At 41.5% G+C, this 23,265-nt stretch overlaps 1 protein-coding gene across 3 annotated transcripts in view; it reads left to right on the forward strand.

Annotated features, from left to right (window-relative positions):
- The window catches only part of MTA3 (metastasis associated 1 family member 3), a 190,684-nt gene that overhangs the window by 48,908 nt on the left and 118,511 nt on the right, over positions 1–23,265 (forward strand). For all 3 annotated transcript variants that reach the window (XM_064364030.1, XM_064364031.1, XM_064364032.1), the window contains one exon: positions 3,095–3,221. In XM_064364030.1, coding sequence (XP_064220100.1) covers positions 3,095–3,221 — 127 coding nt within the window. The remainder of the gene's footprint in view (positions 1–3,094; positions 3,222–23,265) is intronic.

Below are 23,265 nucleotides of genomic sequence, written 5' to 3' on the forward strand. Positions count from 1 at the left end.
TAGTCCCAGCTACTCAGGAGGCTGAGGTGGGAGGATCACTGAGCTCCGGGAGGTCAAGGCTGCAGTGAGCCATGATTGAACCACACACTGTACTCCAGCCTGGGCGACAGAGTGAGACCTGTCTCAGAAAACAGAAAAAATAAAAAAACCTTTCTGGTTTTATTTAAATTGCTTTTTCCCCTGAGGACTTTTTCTTTCTTACCAGGCAGTTGCATCAATATCTAGCATATCTTCAGCATGATAATATGCCTTCACACATTTGGGTACTTGTTAAATGCATCTATGGACAATTTTTTTCTTTGAGGTGGAGTCTTGCTTTGTTATCCAGGCTGGAGTGCAGTAGTACAATCTCAGCTCACTGCAACCTCCACCTCCTAGGTTCAAGCAATTATTCTGTCTCAGCCTCCTGAGTAGCTGGGACTACAGGTGCACTACACTGCACCCAGCTAATTTTTGTATTTTTAGTAGAGTCAGGGTTTTGCCATGTTGGCCAGGTTGGTCTTGAACTCACCCGCCTTGGCCTTCCAAAGTGCTGGGATTACAAGTGTGAGTCACCGCGCCCGGACCAGACAATTTTTTTTAACCACCTGCTTTTCTGTATGACTTCTGTCAACTAACATTTGATCATAGTGGGTGCTATTTCATTAAAATAGAGACCTGAGGATGTTTGAGAATAATCTGTGGAAGCCTCACCTCCTTCCTATTCCTCCTCTTCCACAAACTAATGTGTAGAAATTAAAATTGTGTTCTGTTATGAAAAATACCTAGTTTCAGGTGAGTACCTAGAATTAGTAATGGCTTCGCGTTTCATGGGTTCTGTCTCTCATTGCTCAGCTACCTTAATTCATCAGTTACCTTCTTTTGCCTTTTATATTACATGCTCAATCTCCAATTGAGTGTTGTTGAAAGCTGCTGCTGAGACTTATCTCCTATATCCCATAGCTGGATGCTCAGGCACTCCAGATTACTCAGCTAGATAGATTTCTTCTCTAACCCTGCTCCCTGGACATTGTGCTAGCCTGATCCCATCTCTTCTCAGCCTGCATGTGTAACTGGACTTGCTGAGATTTTGGGACCTTGGCTTTTTTCTCATACTGTAATCTAAAACTTTGAAATATATAGGAGCCTTGCTGGGTCATACACTGTATGTCACATACAGCTAAGACAAAATATATTGCCATACTTATGTCTTTTGTTATATTTGAAATTTTAAAGATACCTATGTCTATATATAAGATATCTTTTTTCCTTCTGTTTTCTTTTTTTGCCCACCTGCAACTGACTTGATCAAGTTACACTTTTTTTTTTTTTTTTTTTTTTTAAAGATAGTGTCTCACTCTGTCCTTGAAGCTAGAGTGCAGTGATGTGGCCTTGGCTCTCCCCCTTGGCTCTCTGTAGCCTTGACCTCACAGGCTCAAGTGATCCTTGTACCTTAGCCTCCTGAGTAGCTGGGACTACAGGTGCACACCGCCCTGTCCAGCTAATTTTTGAATTTTTTTTTTTTGAGACAGTATTTTGCTCTTCTTGTCCAGACTGGAGTGTAATGGCGCGATTTTGGCTCACCACAACCTTCACCTCCTGGGTTCAAGCGATTCTCCACCTCAGCCTCCCGAGTAGCTGGTGGGATTATAGGCATGTACCACCATGCCTGGCTAATTTTGTATTTTTAGTAGAGACAGGGTTTCTCTATGTTGGTCAGGCTGGTCTCGAACTCCCATCCTCAGGTGATCCACATGCCTCGGCTTCCCAAAGTGCTGGGATTAAAGGCGTGAGCCACTGCACCTGGCCCCTTTTTTTTTTTTTTTTTGGGAGAGATGGGTCTTTTTTTTTTGTAGAGATGGGTCTCACTCTGTTGCCCATGCTGGTCTCAAACTCCTGGGCTCAAGTGATTCTTCCCACATTGGCCTCCCAATGTGATATTTTCTAATGCTAATAGTGCCAATGCAGCAGTAACTTTAGATCTTCGCTGGTGAAATGTTATTAGACCTGCAAGTAAATGGCTCTTTTAGTGCTGTATTTCTCTTTGAGTAGTTCATTAAAAAGAACATCCAAAGAATTTTAAATTGCTTTATTCTTGCTTTGAGCTAGGTAAGTCTTTTTCGAAGTTACTGTTTAAGGTTCATTTTCAGTTCAGTTTTAAAAGTTTGAAAGTAGAAAAGATCTGATACTTAGTCCATTCATTACCCTCATGTTATTCATAAAGAACTGCTTCAATGAGGGCATTCTATTTGATAAAATCCCTTCTGTGAGGCCAGGTGCGGTAGCTCATGCCTGTGATCCCAGCACTTTGGGAGGCCAAAGCGGGCAGATCACTTGAGCTTAGGAGTTCGAGACTAGCCTGGGCAACATGTTGTAACCCCGTTTCTACTAAAAATACAAAAAAATTAGCCAGGTTTGGTGATGTGCACCTGTAATCCCAGCTACTCGGGAGGCTAAGGCACGAGAATTGCTTGAACCTGGGTGGTGGAGGTTGCAGTGAGCTCAAGTCACACCACTGTACTCCAGCCTGGGTAATGGAACAAACTCTGTCTCCAAAAAAAAGTGAATTAATTTTTAAATTGATATATAATATTTGCATATATTTTGGGGGTACCATCTGCCATTTTTAAGTTGGAGTTTTTCTTCCTTTGGCGATAATTTTATGGTTATAGTTGAACTGACAAGATAAATGTTTAATTTTTTTGTTTGTTTTTTTGAGATGGAGTCTTGCTCTTTCTCCCAGACTGGAGTGACATGGCACAATCTTGGCTCATTGCAGCCTCCCCACCAGGTTCAAGCTATCCTCCTGCTTCAGCCTCTTGAGTAGCTGGGATTATAGGCGCCTGCCACCACACTTGGCTAATTTTTGCATTCTCAGTGGAGACGGGGTTTCGCCATGTTGGCCAGGCTGATTTCGAACTCCTGACCTCAGGTGATCCACCAGCCTTGGCTTCTTGTGCTAGGATTACAGGTGTGAGCCACTGCATCTGGTAAAATTGATTAAAATTGATTAGTTTGAAGAAAATATTGAATCAAATGTTGATTTGATCTGTTTCGATATCCAAACAGATAATGTGCTTTGTACTAATAAATTCTTTGAATTTTATTTGTGTAGAAGAAATTGAGGAAGAATCTGAAACAACAGTTGAGGCTGACTTGACTGATAAGCAGAAACATCAGTTGAAACATAGAGAACTCTTTTTGTCACGCCAGTATGAATCTCTGCCTGCAACACATATCAGGTAAGAACTTTTTAGGAACTAAAGTACTCAGTACTACAGTGACGAAAATCCGCAAGACTTCTTTGAAGCGTTTTCCAAACTCTTCTCAAGATCTCGCTTAAACTACTTTACTAAAGGCTTCATAATCAAATTTTAGGTTGGGAATTTATAGTGTGTACTAGCATATTAAAGCCCCACAAAAGTTCTCCAGTAAACTAACCATTTAAACTTTGTTTTAATACGGCTTTTCTCGGCTGGGCATGGTGGCTCACGCCTGTAATCCCAGCACTTTGGGAGGCCGAGGCAGGTGGATCATTTGAGGTCAGAAGTTCAAGACCAGCCTGGCCAACCTGGTGAAACCCTGTCTCTACTAAAAATACAAAAATTTAGCTGGGCGTGGTGGTACTTGCCTGTAATCCCAGCTACTCAGCAGACTGAGGCAGGAGAATCGCTTGAACCTGGGAGACAGAAGTTGCAGTATGCTGACATTATGCCACAGTATTCCAGCCTAGATGACAGAGTGCTGCTCTATCTCAAAAAAAACAAAAACGAAAAAACAATAAAACCGTAAAACAAATGCCCTTTCCCAATTGATTTGAATGTCTTTTCAGAATGGTACAGAACAGTGTCCAGCAGACATAATTTTGGGAAATACTTGTCATTTCCACGTTCTAAAAAAATTATATAGTTACTAGAAACCAAAGGTTAGAACCCTAAATCTGCTTCCCAGGCAGGTGATTCTTGTCCTTATAGGATATATGGCTTTTTGTTTTCTTTTGGGATCACTGGGATGAAAGCGTTATTATTCCTTAGTGGCATCTGATTTATGCATTGATAGCATACAAATGTGAAGAAAAAAGGTGACTGATTTGGGTGAGATCTCTGGTTCTCTCACATGGACCACCCTTCTGTTAATTAAATTCTTTTTCTACTGTAAAAAAGTCAAAAAGCGAAAAAACTAGCCCCTCATTTGTCGTTTTGGCAGCTGTTGAGGAAAAATGTTGGTTTTCTGTGATCTACTGGTTGTGATCAAATTTAAGATATCGTTGAACTATTTTTCATTGCAGCTCAAAAGATTCTGACCCTCTGTCAGGAAAGCTTCAGGAGAAATTGGCACTTACTCAGCTTTCCATAGGGTGTGAGGCGCAAATAGAGGGCACAGGCGAGCATGGGGTGTATGAAAGCAGTAGCATGTGACCAGGGTGAGGATGTGTGAGCAAGTGCAGTGTTTCACTCCTCTTAGGTTAAAGAAATGCCTTCATAATCTCTTATTTCTATTTCTTTTATCCAGCTCTGCTGCTAATGGTCCAAAAAACTATATATATATATAAAATGCATTATTTCAATAATTGCTTACTCCTCTTTATCATAATCCCAACATTGGGATTGAATCTGTGTCTGCCTTTTTGGGTTCAGACAGGTTTGTAGACTCTTTTTTTTTTTTTTTTTTTGAGACAAAGTCTCACTCTGTCACCCAGGTTGGAGTGCAGCAGCACAATCTTGGCTCACTGCAACCTCCGCCTCCCAGGTTCAGGCAGTTCTCCTACCTCAACCTCCTGAGTAGCTGGGATTACAGGTATGTGCCACCATGCCCAGCTAATTTTTGTATTCTTAGTAGAGACGGGATTTCACCACGTTGGTCAGGCTGGTCTTGAACTCCTGACCTCATGATCCACCTGCGTCGGCCTCCCAAAGTGCTGGGATTACAGGCGTGAGCCACCACACCTGGCTGGCAGACTTTTTAAAGCTCTAATTTGGTCCTGGTACTTACACAAACACATACACACCAATTCCTGGTATGTTTGTGCACAACTTCGATTTTATAGAAATGGACCCAGAGAACTTCCATGGCAGAAAGTGTGTGGTTTTTTTTTTCTCCTAATCTTTTCAGAAATAACGTGATCTGCTCCCTCACCCCCATAGTAAGCCTCATGTCATTGTTTTTATTTGTTTTGTTTTGTTTTTTTTTTTGGAGACGAAGTTTCGCTCTTGTTACACAGGCTGGAGTGCAATGGCGCGATCTCAGCTCACCGCAACCTCCGCCTCCTGGGTTCAGGCAATTCTCCTGCCTCAGCCTCCTGAGTAGCTGGGATTACAGGCACGCACCACCATGCCCAGCTAATTTTTTGTATTTTTAGTAGAGACAGAGTTTCACCATGTTGACCAGGATGGTCTCGATCTCTTGACCTTGTGATCCACCCACCTCGGCCTCCCAAAGTGCTGGGATAACAGATGTGAGCCTCCGCACCTGGTCATTTGTTTTGTTTTCTAAATTGAGATGCAGTCTTTGGGAGGCCTAGGTGGGAGGAGGATTACATTATGCCAGGAGTCAATAGAGCAAGACCTTGTCTCTACCAAAAATATACAAATTAGCCAAGCATGGTGATGTGTGTTTGTGAGTCCAGCTAATCGGGAGGCTGAGGTTGGGGATTGCATAAGCCCAGGAGTTTGAGGCTGCTCTGAGCCATGATTATATCACTGTACCCTATCCTGGGGGACAGAGTGAGATCCTATGTGAAGTAAATAATCAGTAGGTGAGATAGATAAATAGATAAATAGAGAAATATGGAGCTGGCTATGTTGCCCAGGCTGGTCATGAGCTCCAACGATCCTCTTGCCTCAGTGTCCTGAATGGCTGGGAACATAGCACATTCTGCTATGGCCTGCTATTTAGGATTTTTATTAGGGACTACTATGGTTAGATTTGCTATAGTTAGTATATTCTGTATGACTTAAGTAGTGCTGGAAAAGACAGTTAGGCCAGGTTAATACGGGAATAGTCTTTTTATCAACCAATAATGCTATTTCAAGAAAGAAAAATAGAGAGTAGGTGAATGTTGTTCAAAGAGATGGAACATAAAAACATATTTTGAGATTTTCTTAAAGTTGTGTATAACTAATGATGCTAAAGAGCCATATGCACTTTTTATTGATTGACTGATAGTGCAGGATCCTGCTTTGTTTGTTGCCTAGGCTGGAATGTAGTGGCATGATCATAGCTTACTGCAGCCTTGACCAGTCTCAAGCGATCTTCCCACTTCAGGCTCCTGAGTAGCTGGGACTACAGGCATGTGCCACCATGCCTGGCTGATTTTTTTATATTTTTTGTAGAGATGGTGTCTTACCATGTTGGCCACACTGGTCTCGAACTCTTGACCTAAAGTGATCCACCTCAGCCTCCCAAAATGCTGGGAGCACAGGTGTGAGACACAAGCATGGCCTCCACTTACTTAATTGGGAGACACTGGAATATAAAGATTAATTTTAAGTTCAAGAAGTTATGTGGGGCTGGGCACAGTGGCTCACGGCTGTAATCCCAACACTTTGGGAGGCCAAGGCAGGTGGATCACTTTAGGGCAGGAGTTCAAGACCAGCCTAGCCAACGTGGTGAAACTTTGTCTCTACTAAAAATACAAAAATTAGGCCGGGCGCGGTGGCTCACGCCTATAATCCCAGCACTTTGGGAAGCCGAGGCGGGTGGATCACGAGGTCAACAGATCGAGACCATACTGGTCAACACGGTGAAACCCCGTCTCTACTAAAAATACAAAAAAATTAACTGGGCATGGTGGTGCAGGCCTGTAGTCCCAGCTACTTGGGAGGCTGAGGCAGGAGAATTGCTTGAACCCAGGAGGCGGAGGTTGCGGTGAGCCGAGATCGCGCCATTGCACTCCAGCCTGGGTAACAAGAGCGAAACTCCGTCTCAGAAAAAAAAAAATACAAAAATTAGCTGGGCCCGGTGGTGCATGTGTGTAATCCCAGCTACTCTCGAGTCTGAGGCAGGAGAATTGATGGAACCTGGGAGGTGAAGGTTGTAGTGAGCTAAGATTACACTACTGTACCCTAGCCTGGGCAACAGAGTGAGAATCTTATCCAAATAAATAAATAAATAAATAAATAAAAATAAAGAAGTTATGTGGCCAGTCTTGACTCTTGCCAGAACAAGAATCTGACAAATGGTTTTAAAAATGTATCTAAAAGATGCAAGTATATTTTTAATTTACTCTCTTGATAGCTTGGAATCTGTTTATAAGGAACGTTGGTTTCTTTTAACAGATTGCCTGGAATGGAAAAACTAGTGGTGTTTTTTATCTTCCATAAGGACTGAGAGAGTATATTAAAATATAATTATCAAGACACTTCTTTGCTGAACATAGAAATTACATAGTCTACATGATCGTTTAGTTACTGTTGAACACATTTCCTGAGTATATTCTAGCTTAGGGAGCTTTAATAAGTGCTTGATAATTGAGACAAAGGACCCGGCTTATAAACTCAGTGAGTTTACTGGGTGGTAATTTCTTTGAATTATGATGAAGAATCATAGACATTTGGGGCTTTTTGTTTTTGTTTTTGTTTCCAAATTGAGAGGGAGTAGTGCAGAGTCGCGTTTTCTCATTTGTGACCATCATTTTTAAGCAGCTGAATGGGGTTAGGGGCAATCCCTGGCCAAGGCATGGAGCTCTGCTAAGCAACCCACATGCTGATGTGGAACAAGTGCACATTGGGGTGGTCTTGACATCTGGCTAATGTTGAAGTCATGTCTTAATCTTTTTGGATTTAAAAGGAGAAAATTACCAAAGCCCCATCGTTCTTTGGCAGCAAGGAGGGTAATTTGATGAATACTGATGTTTTACTCTCAGGGACACTATCAAGTGCCCAGAATTTCCTTGGTGCTCTTCAGAACATAGAAGAAAACCTGACTGAGGCATTCTTGAGTTCCTTTGTAGTCTGTGAACTATAATATTCATGAGACGCTTATGCTTCCCAAAGTGGCAGGGAGGAAACTCTTTATTTCTTCTGATTCCACTGGAAGAGAGAGTGGATAGGACCCAGGACTTTTCAGAGTAGAGTTAGTGATTCATCTCTTCTTTGTGAGATAGATAGGGCTTGAGTAGTGACTATCCCTTTGGGACATATTTTTGGGGCAAGGTGAGAGGCAACATGCTTCATTCATGCACAGTGATTGAGGTAATTGAATAATAGATTACATGTTGCAAACATTGTAAAGCATTATAAGCCTTGTTATGTCAGCTGCTAGATGTCATATGTATATATTTTACTGTATTCAGTTTCAATATGTGTATATGATTAATTTCTTCATTAATAGATTTTCTTACTACAAATATTCAATAACTTTAAATTTGTATCATCTGATTTACAAATATCACTTCATTGTACATTCATTGATAAGTAGACTGAAAATTTATAAATTTGAGATGGGCAACACAGCTCCTCACAATTGGTGAAGGCTGATATACTGGTTATTTAGCTGTTGTCTTTTATCTCATCTCTAAACCTACCCTTCAATTATCTTCTTTGTGATGCTTGGACTGTTGTACTCATTATATTAATATATAACCCAGTCTTAAATATAGCTCATATGTACTATAGTGAATTTGGCTTTAAAAAATTCTAATATTTAGCTGGGTACAGTGGCTCTGCCTGTAATCCTAGCACTTTGAGAGGCTGAGGTAGGAGGATTACATGAGCCTAGTAAAGACCAGCTTGGGCAACATTAGGACACGCTGTCTCTATAAATAATACAAAAATTAGCATGGTAGCATGGTAGCATATGCCTGTGGTCCCAGGCTCACTCGGGAAGCTCAGGTAGGATAATGGCTTGAGCCTGGGAGTTCAAGGCTGTAGTTAGCCGTGATTGACACTGTACTTTAGCCTGGGTGACAGAGCAAGACCCTGTCACCTGAGGTCAGGAGTTCAAGACCAGCCTGACTATCGTGGTGAAAACACCATCTCTACTAAAAATACAAAAATAAACCGGGCATGTGATGCATGCCTGTAATTCCAACTACTCTGGAGGCTAAGACAGGAGAATCACTTGAACCCAGAAGGTGGAGGTTGCAGTGAGCTGAGATTGCACCATTGCACTCCAGGCTGGACGACAAGAGCAAAACTCTGTTTCAAAAAACAAAACAAAACAAAAACTAAAGTTTAGTGAACTGGGTAGGATTGCTAGGTACTATTCCGATTGTTGTGCATACATCTGTGAAGTAGGTCCTATTATTAGCCCCATTTTGCAGACTAGGAGACTGAAACACACAATGATTAGGTAACTCCCTGGTAGCTGGGATTACCAGTGCACACCATCACACCCAGCTAAGTTTTGTGTTTTTAGTAGAGACAGGGTTTCACTATGTTGGCCAGGCTGGTCTCAAACTCCTGACCCCAGTTGATCTTCCTGCCTTGGCCTCCCAAAGTGCTGGGATTATAGGCGTGAGCCACTGTGCAAGACCCAGAAATGTGGTATTATCATGAGTATATAACTGTAAGTGTTAAAAAGCATCAGAGATGGAAAACTCCTCAATAATTTGTTAATTAGGTAGATTCTTTGATTTTCTGTTAATTAGGTAGTCTCTTTGATTTTCTGTTTTTTTTCCACATAATTCTTCAACTTAGATGCTCAAGTCAAATGGATAGAATTAAGTAAAAAACCTATTTAAGCATATAAACTATACTATTACACTAATAGGTAATGTTACAGTGATAGGTGTGTATTAGGAACTAGGAAATACTTGACTGGGTGATTGCTCCCTATGTTTATGGATGTGTAGTTTATCTGGTCCACCATCAGTTTTTCCACATCTCAAATACACAAACCCTGGATTTCTAAAAGCTGCTAATTAGAGCATTGGTACTTGTAATGATTCATGCCTATTCCCAGTTGTGGTGCAGCAAGTAAGTCATATTTTAAAAGAGCCAATTCTTTTCTGCTTGCCAACCTTGTGGCCTGGACCGCAGCCTTTGAAGTTATGCTTCAGTGTGTCTTAAAAACATTTCTGTAGGTACCTGCTGATTATTGGACTCATTTTGCCCTACTGTAAGGATTTTTGGACATGATTACTTATTCTCCAAGTTTATCTTGCTACAAGGAGTGAGTGGTGGTAGAGAAGCCCATGATACCCCCATCAGTAAATCTGGACCTGGTTCAGAGTGTCACTGTTGAGAATTCTGTCTACCTCATTGCTGAACCATGGTATACTTTTTATTTTTATGTTTTTATTTATTTATTTTTTTGAGACAGAATCTCACTTTGTTGCCCATGCTGGAGTGCAGCAGCGCACACAGCTCACTGCGGCCTTGGCTTCCTGGGCCCAAGCAGTCCTCCTACCTCAGCCTCCTGAACAGCTATGACCAGAGCTGTTTACCACCACACCTGGCTAATTTTTAATTTTTAAATTTGTTTTGTAGAGACAGGGTCTCCGTGTGTTGCCCATGCTGGTCTCAAACTCCTGGCCTTAAGTGATCATCCTGCTTTGGCCTCCCAAAGTGTTGGGATAACGAGTGTGAGCCATTGTGTCCAGCTGACTCTACTTTTTTAAGAAAGGCCAGACAAGCTATCCAGAACTTTAATCTGATGGCAGTAGTAGGACAGACCTTAAAGATACAGGTGTATGTAGTGTTTGAGCAATCTCTAGAGTGCTTCAGAGAAAGCCTTGCATTCTTTTCCTTTTCTATGTGTTTTTTGAGATTCACTCTGTCACCCATGCTGGAGTGCAGTAGTGTCATCTTAGCTGATTGCAACCTCTGCCTCCTGGGTTCAAGTAATTCTTGTGCCTTAGCCACCTGAGTAACTGGGACTAGAGGTATGCACCACCATGCCCTGCTAATTCGTTTATTTTATTTTACTTATTTTTGAGATGGAGTTTTGCTCTTGTCACCAAGGCTGGAGTGCAGTGGTATGCTCTTTGCTCATTGCAACCTCCACCTCCTAGGTTCGAGCAATTCTCCTGCCTCAGCTTCCCGAGTAGCTGGGAATACAGGTGTGCGCCACCATGCCTGGCTGATTTTTGTGTTTTTAGTAGAGACAGGGTTTCATGATGTTGGTCAGGCTGGTTTCAAACTCCTGACCTCAGATGATCCACCCACCTCGGCCTCCCAAGGTATTGGGATTACGGGCATGAGCCGCTGCACCCGGCCTATTTTTTTATTTTTAGTAGAGACGGGGTTTCGCCATGTTGGCCATGCTGGTCTCGAACTCCTGGTCTCAAGTGATCTGCCTCCCTCAGCCTTCCAAAGTGCTGGGATTACAGGCATGAGCCACTGCGCCCTGCCTCTTTCCCTTTTTAGCTGTTGTTAGGTTTGAGGCTGGGCGCAGTGGCTCATGCCTGAATCCTAGCACTTTGGAAGGTGGCAGCAGGTGGATCACCTGGTGTCAGGAGTTCGAGATCAGTCTGGCCAATATGGTGAAACCCCATCTCTACTAAAAATACAAAAATTAGCTGGGAGTGGTGGTGGACACCTTTAATCCAAGCTACTCAGGAGACTGAGGCAGGAGAATCTCTTGAACCTGGGAGGTGGAGGTTGCAGTGAGCTGAGACTACACCACTGCACTCTAGCCTGGGCGATAGAACAAGACTCCGTCACAAGAAAAACAAACAGTTGTTAGATTAGGATCCTAGAATACAGATGGTATCACCATCTTTATATAGAAGTGTGACTGTAACCATAATTTCTAGCGAAGTTTTCATGGTTTAAGTGATGCCATGTCACTTCTACATGATTTTCTGTCCTCCAAAATGAGGCATTGCCAATTGTGGAAGTATCACAAGAAGCCTATAAGGATGTTGGATCTTATGTAAAATTTGTCTAGGTGGTTCTGTTTGTTTATTTTTATTTTATTTCATTTTATTTTATTTTGCTGGCCTCAAGCGATCCTCGTACCTTGCCCTGTCGCCCAGGCTGGAGTGCAGTGGCACATTCTCGGTTCATTGCAACTTCCTCATCCTGGGTTAATGCAATTCTCCTGCCTCAGCCTCCTGAGTAGCTGAGGTTACAGGAACTCGTCACCATGCCTGGCTAATTTTTGTATTTTTAGTAGAGATGGGGTTTCGCCATGTTGGCTAGGCTGGTTTTGATCTCCTGACCTCAAATGATCTGCCTGCTTTGGCCTCCCAAATTGCTGGGATTACAGATGTGAACCACCATGCCAGGCCTAGATGGTTCTATTTAGACTTCATTTTAGATTATAAGATTCTTGAAGATCTATTGTCTTTTTTTTAATGTTGACTATGGAACACTGTATCCAATAACCATTCAGGATTTGAACTTTGTATAGAGTTTACATTTAATTTTACTTTTGTTCCTTAAAGAAATAAGTCATCAACAGATTTTTGAATAATCTCTTCTTCTTTTTTATTTTTTGTTTTTGAGCTGGAGTTTCACTATTGTTACCCAGGCTGGAGTGCATTGGTGTGATCTCTGCTCACTGCAACTCTGCCTCCTGGGTTCAAGCGATTCTCCTGCCTCAACCTCCCGAGTAGCTGAGACTACAGACATGCACCACCACACCCAGCTAATTTTTTTGTATTTTTTAGTTGAGACAGGGGTTTCGCCATGTTGGTCAGGCTGGTCTCAAACTCCTGACCTCAGGTGATCTGCCTGCCTCGGCCTCCCAAAGTGCTGGGATTACAGGCATGAGCCACTGCGTGGCCGGCCTGTTTAATCTTTTTATTTTAATTTTTTTTATTTGAGACAGGGTCTCACTCTGTCACCCAGGCTGGAGTGTAGTGGCACAATCACGGCACACTGCAGCCTCTACCTCCCAGGTTCAGTTAGTGCACCAATCTTAGCCTCCTGAATAGCTGGAATTACAGGCTCATGCCCCCACATCTGGCTAATTTTTGTATTTTTTTGTAGAGATGGGGTTTTTCCATGTTGGCCAGGTTGGTCAAAAACTGCTAACCTCAAATGATCCTCCTGCCTTGGCCTCCCAAAGTGCTGGGATTACAGGTGTGAGCCACTGCGCCTGGCCAGTTCTTGTCTTAATATCCAGTATTGGATGGAGAAATAAATACTCTTCTTGTCAGAGTATTCGTATAACCAGAAAAAACAATCTAATTGCAATGTGTACATACCCTTTGAGCCAGCATTCTGCTTTTGGGACTTTATTCTACAGCACTTCTCACAGAAGGTTGTAGAAATATACATACTGATTTGTTCATTGTAGACTCGTTTTATTTTTTTCTCTGAGTTTACCTGGCTAATTTTTGTATTTTTTGTAGAGACGGGGTTTCACGATGTTGGCCGGGCTGGTCTCAAACTCCTGACCTTAGGTAATTCACCCGCCTCGGCCTCCCAAAGTGCTGGGATTACAGGTGTGAGTCACCATGCCTGGCCTAATCTATCTACCTTTATAGCTGAGACTTTTTTCCTTTAATTTTTCTTTTTTTTTTCTATTCTAGTATTTCTATTGCTTGTGAGTTAGATCTCCTTGGTTGTCTTTGTTTCCTGTCTTTATATCTCTCTCTCTCTCTCTCTCTCTCTCTCTCTATATATATATATATTTTTTTTTTTTTTTTTTTTGAGATGGAGTCTTTCGCTATTACCTAGGCTGGAGTGCAGTTGCGTGATCTTGGCTCACTGCAACCTCCGCCTATCAGGTTCAACCAATTTTCATGCCTCAGCCTCTCAAGCAGCTGGAATTACAGGCATATGCCTCCATGCCCAGCTAATTTTTGTATTTTTAGTAGAGATGGGATTTCACCACGTTCCTCAGGTTGTTCTCGAACTCCTGGCCTCAAGTGATCTACCAGCCTTGGCCTCCCAAATTGTTGGGATTACAGGCGTGAGCCACCATGCCCAGCCCCTTTTCTCATATTTTTGAGTTTTCTTTCTTTCTCTTTTTCAGAGGTGGAGGTCCCTGGGCTAAATCTTTTTTTTTCTAGCACATCTAGTGATATTTTGATTTTGCCAATCATGTTTTAAAATTTGTTTTATAACAAATAAATAAATAAATAAATAAATAAAATTTGTTTTATGAACACAGTATCTTCACCAGTCACTTTAATAAATTGAATTATTATCTTCACAGTTCTGTGTTGTTGCCTAATTTGTTTCTTCAAGTTCAGTTGTTGATTTTTTGCATTTATCTTTTGTGCTGTAGTCTGTTCTGCAGTATTAGATGATTCATAGCTATCTGTTCTTATTCAAAACCAAGGTAGCAAGGCTGAATGGGAGCTTCTGTTTTTTCTTTTTTTTTTTTTTTGAGATGGAGTCTTGCTCTGTTGCCTAGGTTGGAGTGCAGTGGAATGATCTTGGCTCACTGCAACCTCCATCTCCAGGGTTCAAGTGATTCTCCTGCCTCACCCTCCAAAGTAGCTGGCATGACAGGCGCCACACCCAGCTAATTTTTCTATTTTTAGAAGAGACGGGGTTTCACTATATAGGTTAGGTTCCTCTTGAACTCCTGACCTTGTGATCCACCTGCCTCCGCCTCCCATAGTGCTGGGATTACAGGTGAGAGCCACTGTGCCCAGCCAGCTCCCTTTATGTATATTTTGGTCTTTGTTTCTTTTTTCTCTTTTTTTCCTTTAGAAACAGGGTTTCTCTCTGTTTTCCAGGCTGGAGTGCAGTGGCATGATTCATGGCTCACTGCAGCCTTGAACTTCTGGGCTCTAGCAATCCTCTCACCTCAGCCTCCTGAGTAGCTGGGACTGCAGGTGCCAACCACGATGCTCAGCTAATTAAAAAAATTTTTTGTAGCGACTGACCTCCCTAGGTTGTCCAGGGTTGTCTCTAACTCCTGGCTTCAAGTGGTCCTCCTTCCTTGGCCTTCCAAGCCACTGTGCCAGGCCTGGGCTTTGTTTCTTAGTTGTTTTTCTTGTTTTAATTGTATTAGGGAAAACCACCAATGCCATGTTTAATAGTATTGTAGATAGTGGCCATTTGTGCTCTTCTAAGTTTTTTCTTCTTAGTCTTTCTTAAACCTGGGAGGCAGAGGTTGCAGAGACCTGAGATCCTGCCACTGCACTCAAGCTTGGGGGACACAGCAAGACTACATCTCAAAAAAAAAAGTTGTTTTTCAGGCCCCATGAATTCCAGCAACCAGTTTCAAGGCCCCTACAAGGAAACGAGATCAGCAGCATTCAGCTTCTTTATCCCCATTTCATGACTTCACCATATAATTCTTCAAGCCATCAAAAATCTCCAAACTTTGGCCTACTCCAAAAGCCTTAAAAACCCCAGCTCCAAACTCCCTGGGGAGACAGATTAGAGGTTTCTTCCCACCTCCTTGTTGGGGGACCCTGCAATTAAACCTCCTTTATCAAATGTCAGATGTCATGTTTGTTATCAAAATTTTCTGAAAATCTTTCTTCTGCTAATGGCCCCTCAGATTCTCTTTCTTATGGTTTAGGTTCTTCTTTCTTTCTTTCTTTCTTTCTCTCTCTCTCTCTTTCCTTTCTTTCTTTCTTTTTTTTGAGATGGAGTCTCTCTCTGTTGCCCAGGTTGGAGTGCAGTGGTGTAATCTCAGCTCACTGCAACCTCCACTTCAGGGTTCAAGTGATCCTCCCTCCTCACCCTCCCAAATAGCTGGGATTACAAGTGTGCACCACCAAGCCCTGCTAATTTTTTTTTTTTTAATATTTAATTTTTAGTAGAGACGGAGACGAGGTTTTGTCATGTTGGTCAGGCTGGTCTCAAACTCCTGACCTCAGATGATCCGCCCACCTGGGCTTCCCAAAGTGCTAGGATTACAGGTGTGAGCCATCATGCCGTGCCAGGTTCTTTTGTTTTAAATTTTCTTCTTATTTACTTATTTTTGAGACAGAATTTTGCTCTTGTCACCCAGGCTGGAATGTAATGGCATGATTTCGGCTCACTACAACCTCCACCTTCCGGGTTCAAGTGATTCTTCTGCCTCAGCCTCTTAAGTAGCTGGGATTACAGGCACCTGCCACTGTGCTCGACTACTTTTTTTTGGTATTTTTTAGTAGAGACAGAGTTTTACCACGTTGGCCAGTCTGGTTTCGATCTCTTGACCTCAGGTGATTTGCATGCCTCGGCCTCCCAAAGTGGTGGGATTACAGGCATGTACTCCTGGGCATCTTCTTATTTAAAAGGCATTTTAGAAAAGAGGAGATAAACACATTGGCTTTACCTGTCATTTAATTCATTATTCTGTTGAGACTGAAAATATTACTCCACTCTCCTCCCTGCATTGAGATGCTGTGAAACTGCTTTCATTCAGTTAGCTCACTGAATAAAAATACCTTATAATCCTGGGATTTATTTCTTCATGTCTATTTCTAAAACTGAGTTATTGAGTATTGACAAAACATTTCCATCCTTTTTCAAAGGCTGTAATTTGAAATTTTTTTTGGTTTATGTTTTACCTAGAGCAATTAGTATTTGAAGGAAAATTTTTCCTTGGGTTGTCCTATATGTCAGAAAAAAATAAATAAATGAACATAAAATATTTTATGTATAAGCAGAATTTTATTTATTTTTTTTTGAGACGGCGTCTCGCTCTATTGCCCAAGCTGGAATGCAGTGGCGTGATCTCGGCTCACTGCAACCTCTGCCTCCTGGGTTCAAGCGGTTCTCCTGCCTCAGCCTCCCAAGTAGCTGGGACTACAGGCACCTGCCACCATGCCCAGCTAATTTTTGTATTTTTAGTAGAGATGGGATTTCACCATATTAGCCAGGCTGGTCTCAAACTCCTGACCTTGTGATCCGCCCACCTTGGCCTCCCAAAGTGCTGGGATTACAGGTATGAGCCACCACCACGCCTGGCCAATTTTTTTTTTTAAACAAAAAACATTTGAAATACTCAGCAAAGCAATAGTTGGTAGATGGGAGTAGATTGGAATAGATTGCCAGAGTGAATTTGTGTATTGCTGTGATTAGAGGTGGTATACCCAGTTTGGTTAAATGCTTGATGCAACCTGGGATCCAAAAGCAGTGGATGATAGAGCAATCTCTTTTGTTGTCAGGATCACAGAAAACTGATGACATGCCCTCTTGCTTTTAAAATTTAATTGTTTTTGGTAGTGTAATTGTGATAGTTTAGTTGCCCAATGAGCACAGCCAGTCAATACTCTATGAGACAGCAGGTTGCAGCAAAGAAGGAGGTTTAATTGTAGGGTCCCCGAACAAGGAGGTTGGAAGAAACCTCTAATCTGTCTCCCCAGGGAATTTGGAGTTGGGGTTTTTAAGGCTTTTGGAGTGGGCCAAAGTTTGGAGATTTTTGATTGCTAGAAGAGTTGTATGGTGAAGTTTTTTTTTTTTTTTTTGAGAGGTAGTCTTGCTCTGTCACCCAAGCTGGAGTGCAGTGGTGTGATCTCGGCTCTCTGCAACCTCTGCCTCCCAGGTTCAGGCGATTCTCATGCCTCAGCCTCCTGATTAGCTGCGATTACAGGCACCTGTCACCACGCCTGACTAACTTTTTTTGTATTTGTAGTAGAGATGGGGTTTCACCATGTTGGCCAGGCTGGTCTCGAACTCCTGACCTCAAGTGATCGGCTCGCCTTGGCCTCCCCAAGTACTAGGATTACAGTCATAAAACACTGCATCCGGTGAAAAACAATTTAAGTGATCCTTAAATAAAAAGCTTATGATTCTAATGTCAGAGATCCTGTCTGTGGGAACAGTGGGCTCCTGATACACTTGATCTCTGATGTTAGAATCAAGGCTTTTGTTAGTATCTTGTGCTACATGACTTTGAGTAACAGGGAAATAGGCCGAAGTGCAGCCTGATTAATACTTAATTGTAACTATATTTCTGACCATAACCTGCATGCAATTCTTGTCAACTTTTTGGGAACAGTTTCAGTGGAAGTAGATGTGTAATATATGATTCAGAAATCAAAATATATAAACATGGAGTATACAATGTAATGTCTCACTCCTGCACAGTCCCCCCAGGTCTTTGGTGTTTTTAGAATCTTGGGTGTACTTCCAGAAATATTCCATGCATATAGAAGCAATGAGGTATATATGTTTGTATGTCTTAAGTAAATTGTGGAGTAAATTATGTTGCTTTTATGCTGTACTTTTGAAATGAAGTATCTTGGTGATAGGTCCATATTGGATCATAAACATCTGCCTCATTCTTTTTTATTGCCGTGTTATATTTCTAATTTGTTTAATCCTAACTAATGGATATTTGGTTCTTTTAGTCTTTTGCTTTTAAAAAAACTATACTACAATGAATAAACTTTTGCCTAGGTCATTTGACTTGTGTGATTGTGAGTATATCTGTAAAATTATACCAAGTAAAATAGTTGAAAGTATCTTAATTGTTACTTTGTATTTCTTTCTTCATATTTCTCTATTGGGCAAAGCAGGGAGGTTCAGCTGAAAGGATTTGTAAATTTAATTTATGTCTATTGAGACTTTTTTCCCTACTTTCAGAGAAAACAAACAATTTTTAATAGATATATTTATTGAAAAATAAATAGTGCTAACTTTTAAGTATATAAGTAATAAAATAGAACTCTACTGTGGATTATTAGTCTGTCTTCAATTTGGCTGTGAATGTTAAAAGCTTATTGGGAATCTTTAAAAAAATGTGTTTTCTTTCTGCTCATTTCATTGTGCCAGTATTTTAAAGTGTTATGCTTTTGCAGTTTTTTTTTGTAATCTATACATAAAATTTGAATTAGTCAAAGGGTACTATTGATGCCTATGGTAGTGCTCCTTAATAAATGAAGTTAACATGAGAAAGTAAGTTAGAGTGTTTAGGTTCATAAGATTGTTAGTAGGAGGAAAACCAGAGGAAATATACAGTAAGTTGAGAAAAATCTTACACGGCTTAACATTTTACTGTCTACATGCTTAGCATGCTCTTTTTGGAAAATGTGTGTTTATACTATATAACCTTTCCTTTGAATTAACTGCTTAACCCCTTTAACGGCTGAAGTAGTTTTCTCCAGCCAGAATCACAGTGCACAAGAGCACATTTGGGTTATATGCAAAGTGTATGTATCCTATGTATTGTCTCAAGTATGTGTGTGTGTGTGTGTGTGTGTGTGTGTGTCTGTTTTCAAGACGGAGTCTTGCTCTGTCACCCAGGCTGGAGTGCAGTGGCACGATCTCAGCTCACTGCAACCTCTGCCTCCCGGGTTCAAGCAGTTCTCCTGCCTCAGCCTCCTAAGTAGCTGGGATTACAGGTGCACACCACCACACCTGGCTAATTTTTTTTCTGTATTTTTAGTAGGGACGAGGTTTCCCTCTGTTGGCCAGGCTGGTCTCAAACTGCTGACCTCGTGATCCACTCACTTCAGCCTCCCAAAGTGCCAGGATTACAGGCATGAGCCACTGCACCCGTCCAATTTTTGTATTTTTAGTAGAGATGGGGTTTTGCCATGTTGGCCAGGCTGGTCTCGGACTCCTGACCTCAGGTGATCTGCCTACCTTGGCTTCCCAACGTGCTGGGATTACAGGCTTGAGCCACCCTACCTGACTGTGTATTTTTAATTTTTGCAGTACATAGGTATATATGTTTATGTGGTACTTGAGATATTTTGATACAGGCATGTGATACATAATAATGACATCATGAAATATGGGGAATCTATCCCCTCAAGCATTTATACACTTTGTGTTACAAACAATCCAGTTATACTCTTTTAACTTTTTTATTATTTTTTTTGAAATGGAGTCTCAGTGACCCAGGCTGGAGGGCTGTGATGCGATCTTGGCTCACTGCAATCTCTGCCTCCTGGGTTCAAGCGATTCCCCTGCCTCAGCCTCCCAAGCAGCTGGGATTACAGGCGCCCACCACCATGCCTGGCGAATTTTTATATTTTTAGTAGAGACGGAGTTGCACCATGTTGGCCAGGCTGGTCTCTAACTCCTGACCTCAGGTGACCCATCCACCTTGGCTTCCCAAAGTGCTGGGATTGCAGGCATGAGTCACCATGCCCGGCCTCTTTTAGTTATTTAAAAATGTACAATTAAATTATTATTGATTATAGTCACCTGCTATACTATCAAATACCAGGTCTTATTCATTCTTCCCAGCTGCTGTTTTGTACCTATTAACCATCCCAACCTCCCCTCAAGTACTTGTTTTCCACATGTTTTGGAACCTCTGAGGGATTTTCTTGGTGGTCAGAGTGATTCATGTGACATCTTGTCCTGGAGAGGAGGATCTTTCCAATATCTATTGTCTTTTTGGAACATTTCACTTTCTCCTATAAGAGAGAAGAGTGGTCAAGAGAAGGATATTCTTCCTCCTTGATTCCTCTTTGACAGTTTCTTTCATATTTGTTATCAAATATTCAAAATCATGGTGTCTTTGCTACACTCCACATCCCGTGGAGGGAATGTGCATCCCAAAGCACAATTTGTCAATTGTTTTTCTACAGAAATCTATTAATCGATCTTGTTAAGCCCAAACTTCTCTTCTTGGCTTTTCATTCCTCTACTTTATCTACACAAACAGTTGTTTCAGGGTGGTGTGTGTGGCTTCTTTTAATCTTTATTTGTGAACATCTGTTAAAGCAGTATTAATAACAGATAATACATCTTTGAATAGAAAGAGTTAAATGTTTCCAGATTTATTTCTCTTTATCTTTTTTTTTTTTTTTGAGATGGAGTTTCGCTCTTGTTACCCAGGCTGGAGTGCAATGGCGCGATCTCGGCTCACCGCAACCTCCGCCTCCTGGGTTCAGGCAATTCTCCTGCCTCAGCCTCCTGAGTAGCTGAGATTACAGGCACGCGCCACCATGCCCAGCTAATTTTTTGTGTTAGTAGAGACGGGGTTTCACCATGTTGACCAGGATGGTCTCAATCTCTTGACCTCGTGATCTACCTGCCTCGGCCTCCCAAAGTGCTGGGATTACAGGCTTGAGCCACCGCGCCCAGCCTATTTTTTATTTTTTATAATACAGAGGTCCAGGGTCAGGTTTGATGGCTCATCAAACCATCAAACCAACATGGGTTTCACCATGTTGCCCAGACTGAACTTTTGTGTTTTTTGTAGAGACAGGGTTTCTTCAAGGAGACAGTATTTCTCCTTGAAGAGGTCCTTTACATCCTTTGTTAGTTGTATTCCTTGGTATTTTATTCTCTACAAAAAGTACAAAAGTTAGTGGTCCCAGTTACTCTGGAGGCTGTAGTCCCAGTTATGCCTATAGCCAGTTACTCGGGAGGCTGAGGTGGGAGGATCACTTAAGCCCAGGAAGTGGAGGCTGCAGTGAGCCGAGATCACGCCATTGCACTCCAGCCTGGGTGACAGAGCAAGATTCTGTCATTAAAACAAAAAAAAAGTCCATAAAATCATATTCTTTCACTTAATATATGCAATCTTAAATGTTTGTTACCAAGATATAATTAATAAAACCATAGTTCATTAATTCCATAATGTAGAGCAGTGGTTCTCAACCAGGAGTGATATTGTATCCCAGGGACTTTTGACAGTTTGAACAGTTTTGGCTTTAGCAAGTGGATTAGGGAGTGCTGCTGTCTTTCACTGCATAGAGGCCAGGGATGCTGCTAAACATCCTACAGTGCATGAGACAGCCTCTGCAACAAAAAATTTTCTGGCCCAAAATGTCAACCAGTGGTGCCAAGGTTTAGAAAACCTGATATACAGAGTCATTGTACATAATCCTTGCTCACTTGGTGTAGTATTCATGCAAATTTATGGATTTTAGTTAGGATTCTCTATTAGTCTGTTCTCACACTACTATAGAACTACCTGAGACTAGGTAATTTATAAGGAAAAGAGTTTTACTTGACTCACAGTTGTGCATGGCTGGGGAAGTCTCAGGCAACTGACAGTCATGGTGAAGGGGAAGCAGGCATGTCTTACTTGGTGGCAGGAGAGAGAGAGACAGAGGAGGAGGAACTGTCAAACAGTTATAAAGCCATCAGATCTTGTAAGAACTCACTATCATGAACAGCATGGGGAAAACCGCCCCCATGATCCAATCACCACTTACTAGGTCCCTCCCTCGACACATGGGGATTATGGGGATTACAATTCAAGATGAGATTTGGGTGGGGACACAGAGCCAAACCCTATCACCCCCTTTCATTTTAAATTTAAATTTTCTTATTTTTTAAAAGTATATGGATATGGCTTTCTAATAATATCCAAGGCAGTTATTTGCTTGGTTCCCACTCTGTAGTCATTTTCAACTCCTCTCGACGGTAGCTTCTGCATTTATACCATTCTTACGTTCCTACTATTAATTTTCAGTTTTAGGAATTTACCTTAACTTTTCTCTTCCCTATTCCCTTTGCCTTCTGTTTCTAATATTATCACAACTTTAGTTTAGCTTAGTAAACCATCTTTGTATTTTATGGACATGTCAGTATTACATATTCTTTCTTATATAATCTTTTGTTTTCCTTGGAGTTTATCATTGTTTTACCTTTTCCTTTTGATTAAATCTAAAATGTAAAAGTTTTGGTTCTCATATATCTCATATATCTAAAAATATTTCTTACATTTGGCCAATGATTTGTTTAGACACTGGTTTGGAAATCACTTCTCTCAGAATTTTGAATCTGTGCTATTCTGTTTTATGCGGTTGCTGTTGAGAAATCTAAATATTCTCCCAGAACCTAATCTTTTGACACTGTTCTTTATAGGACGAAATGTTAAGAATCTATAGTATAGGCTGGGCGTGGTGGCTCATGTCTGTAATCCTAGCACTTTGGGAGGCCAAGGTGGGTGGATCACCTGAGGGTCAGGGGTTCGAGACAAGCCTGGCCAACATAGTGAAACCCCGTCTCTACTAAAAATACAAAAATTAGCTGGGTGTGGTGGTGGGCATCTGTAATCCCAGCTACTTGGGAGGCTGAGGCAGGAGAATCGCTTGAAGCCAGAAGGCAGAGGTTGCAGTGAACCAAGATTGTGACATAGCAAAACTCTGTCTCTACAAAAAATAAAATAAAAAAAAAAATTAGATAGGCTGGGTGGCATACACCTGTAGTCCCAGCTACTAGGGAGGCTGAGGTGGGAGGATTGATTGAGTCCAGGGAGTTGAGGCTGTGGTGAGCTATGATTATGCCATTACACTCCAGCCTGGGGGACAGAGCAAGACCTTTTCTCAAAATAAATAAGTGAAATAGGAAAGTCTACAGGCAGAGGGGAAATGACCACTAATTGTGGTCACTAATAAATGACCTCTTTCATTTATACAAATATGCACTAGCTTCAGATAAAGGAAATATATAACCTGTATGTACATTTTTACATGTGTTTTTCAGTCTGTAGGATTATACTGGACATACTGTTAAGGAAGTAGCAGATTCCAGGCTGATCAGCACCTGCTATTGAACTTGTTGTAATTATTTATTCACATGTCTG

Source organism: Aotus nancymaae, unplaced genomic scaffold (assembly GCF_030222135.1).
Source record: "Aotus nancymaae isolate 86718 unplaced genomic scaffold, 86718_ANA_hifiasm-v0.15.2.pri h1tg000057l, whole genome shotgun sequence".
Taxonomy (NCBI): Eukaryota; Metazoa; Chordata; class Mammalia; order Primates; family Aotidae; genus Aotus; species Aotus nancymaae.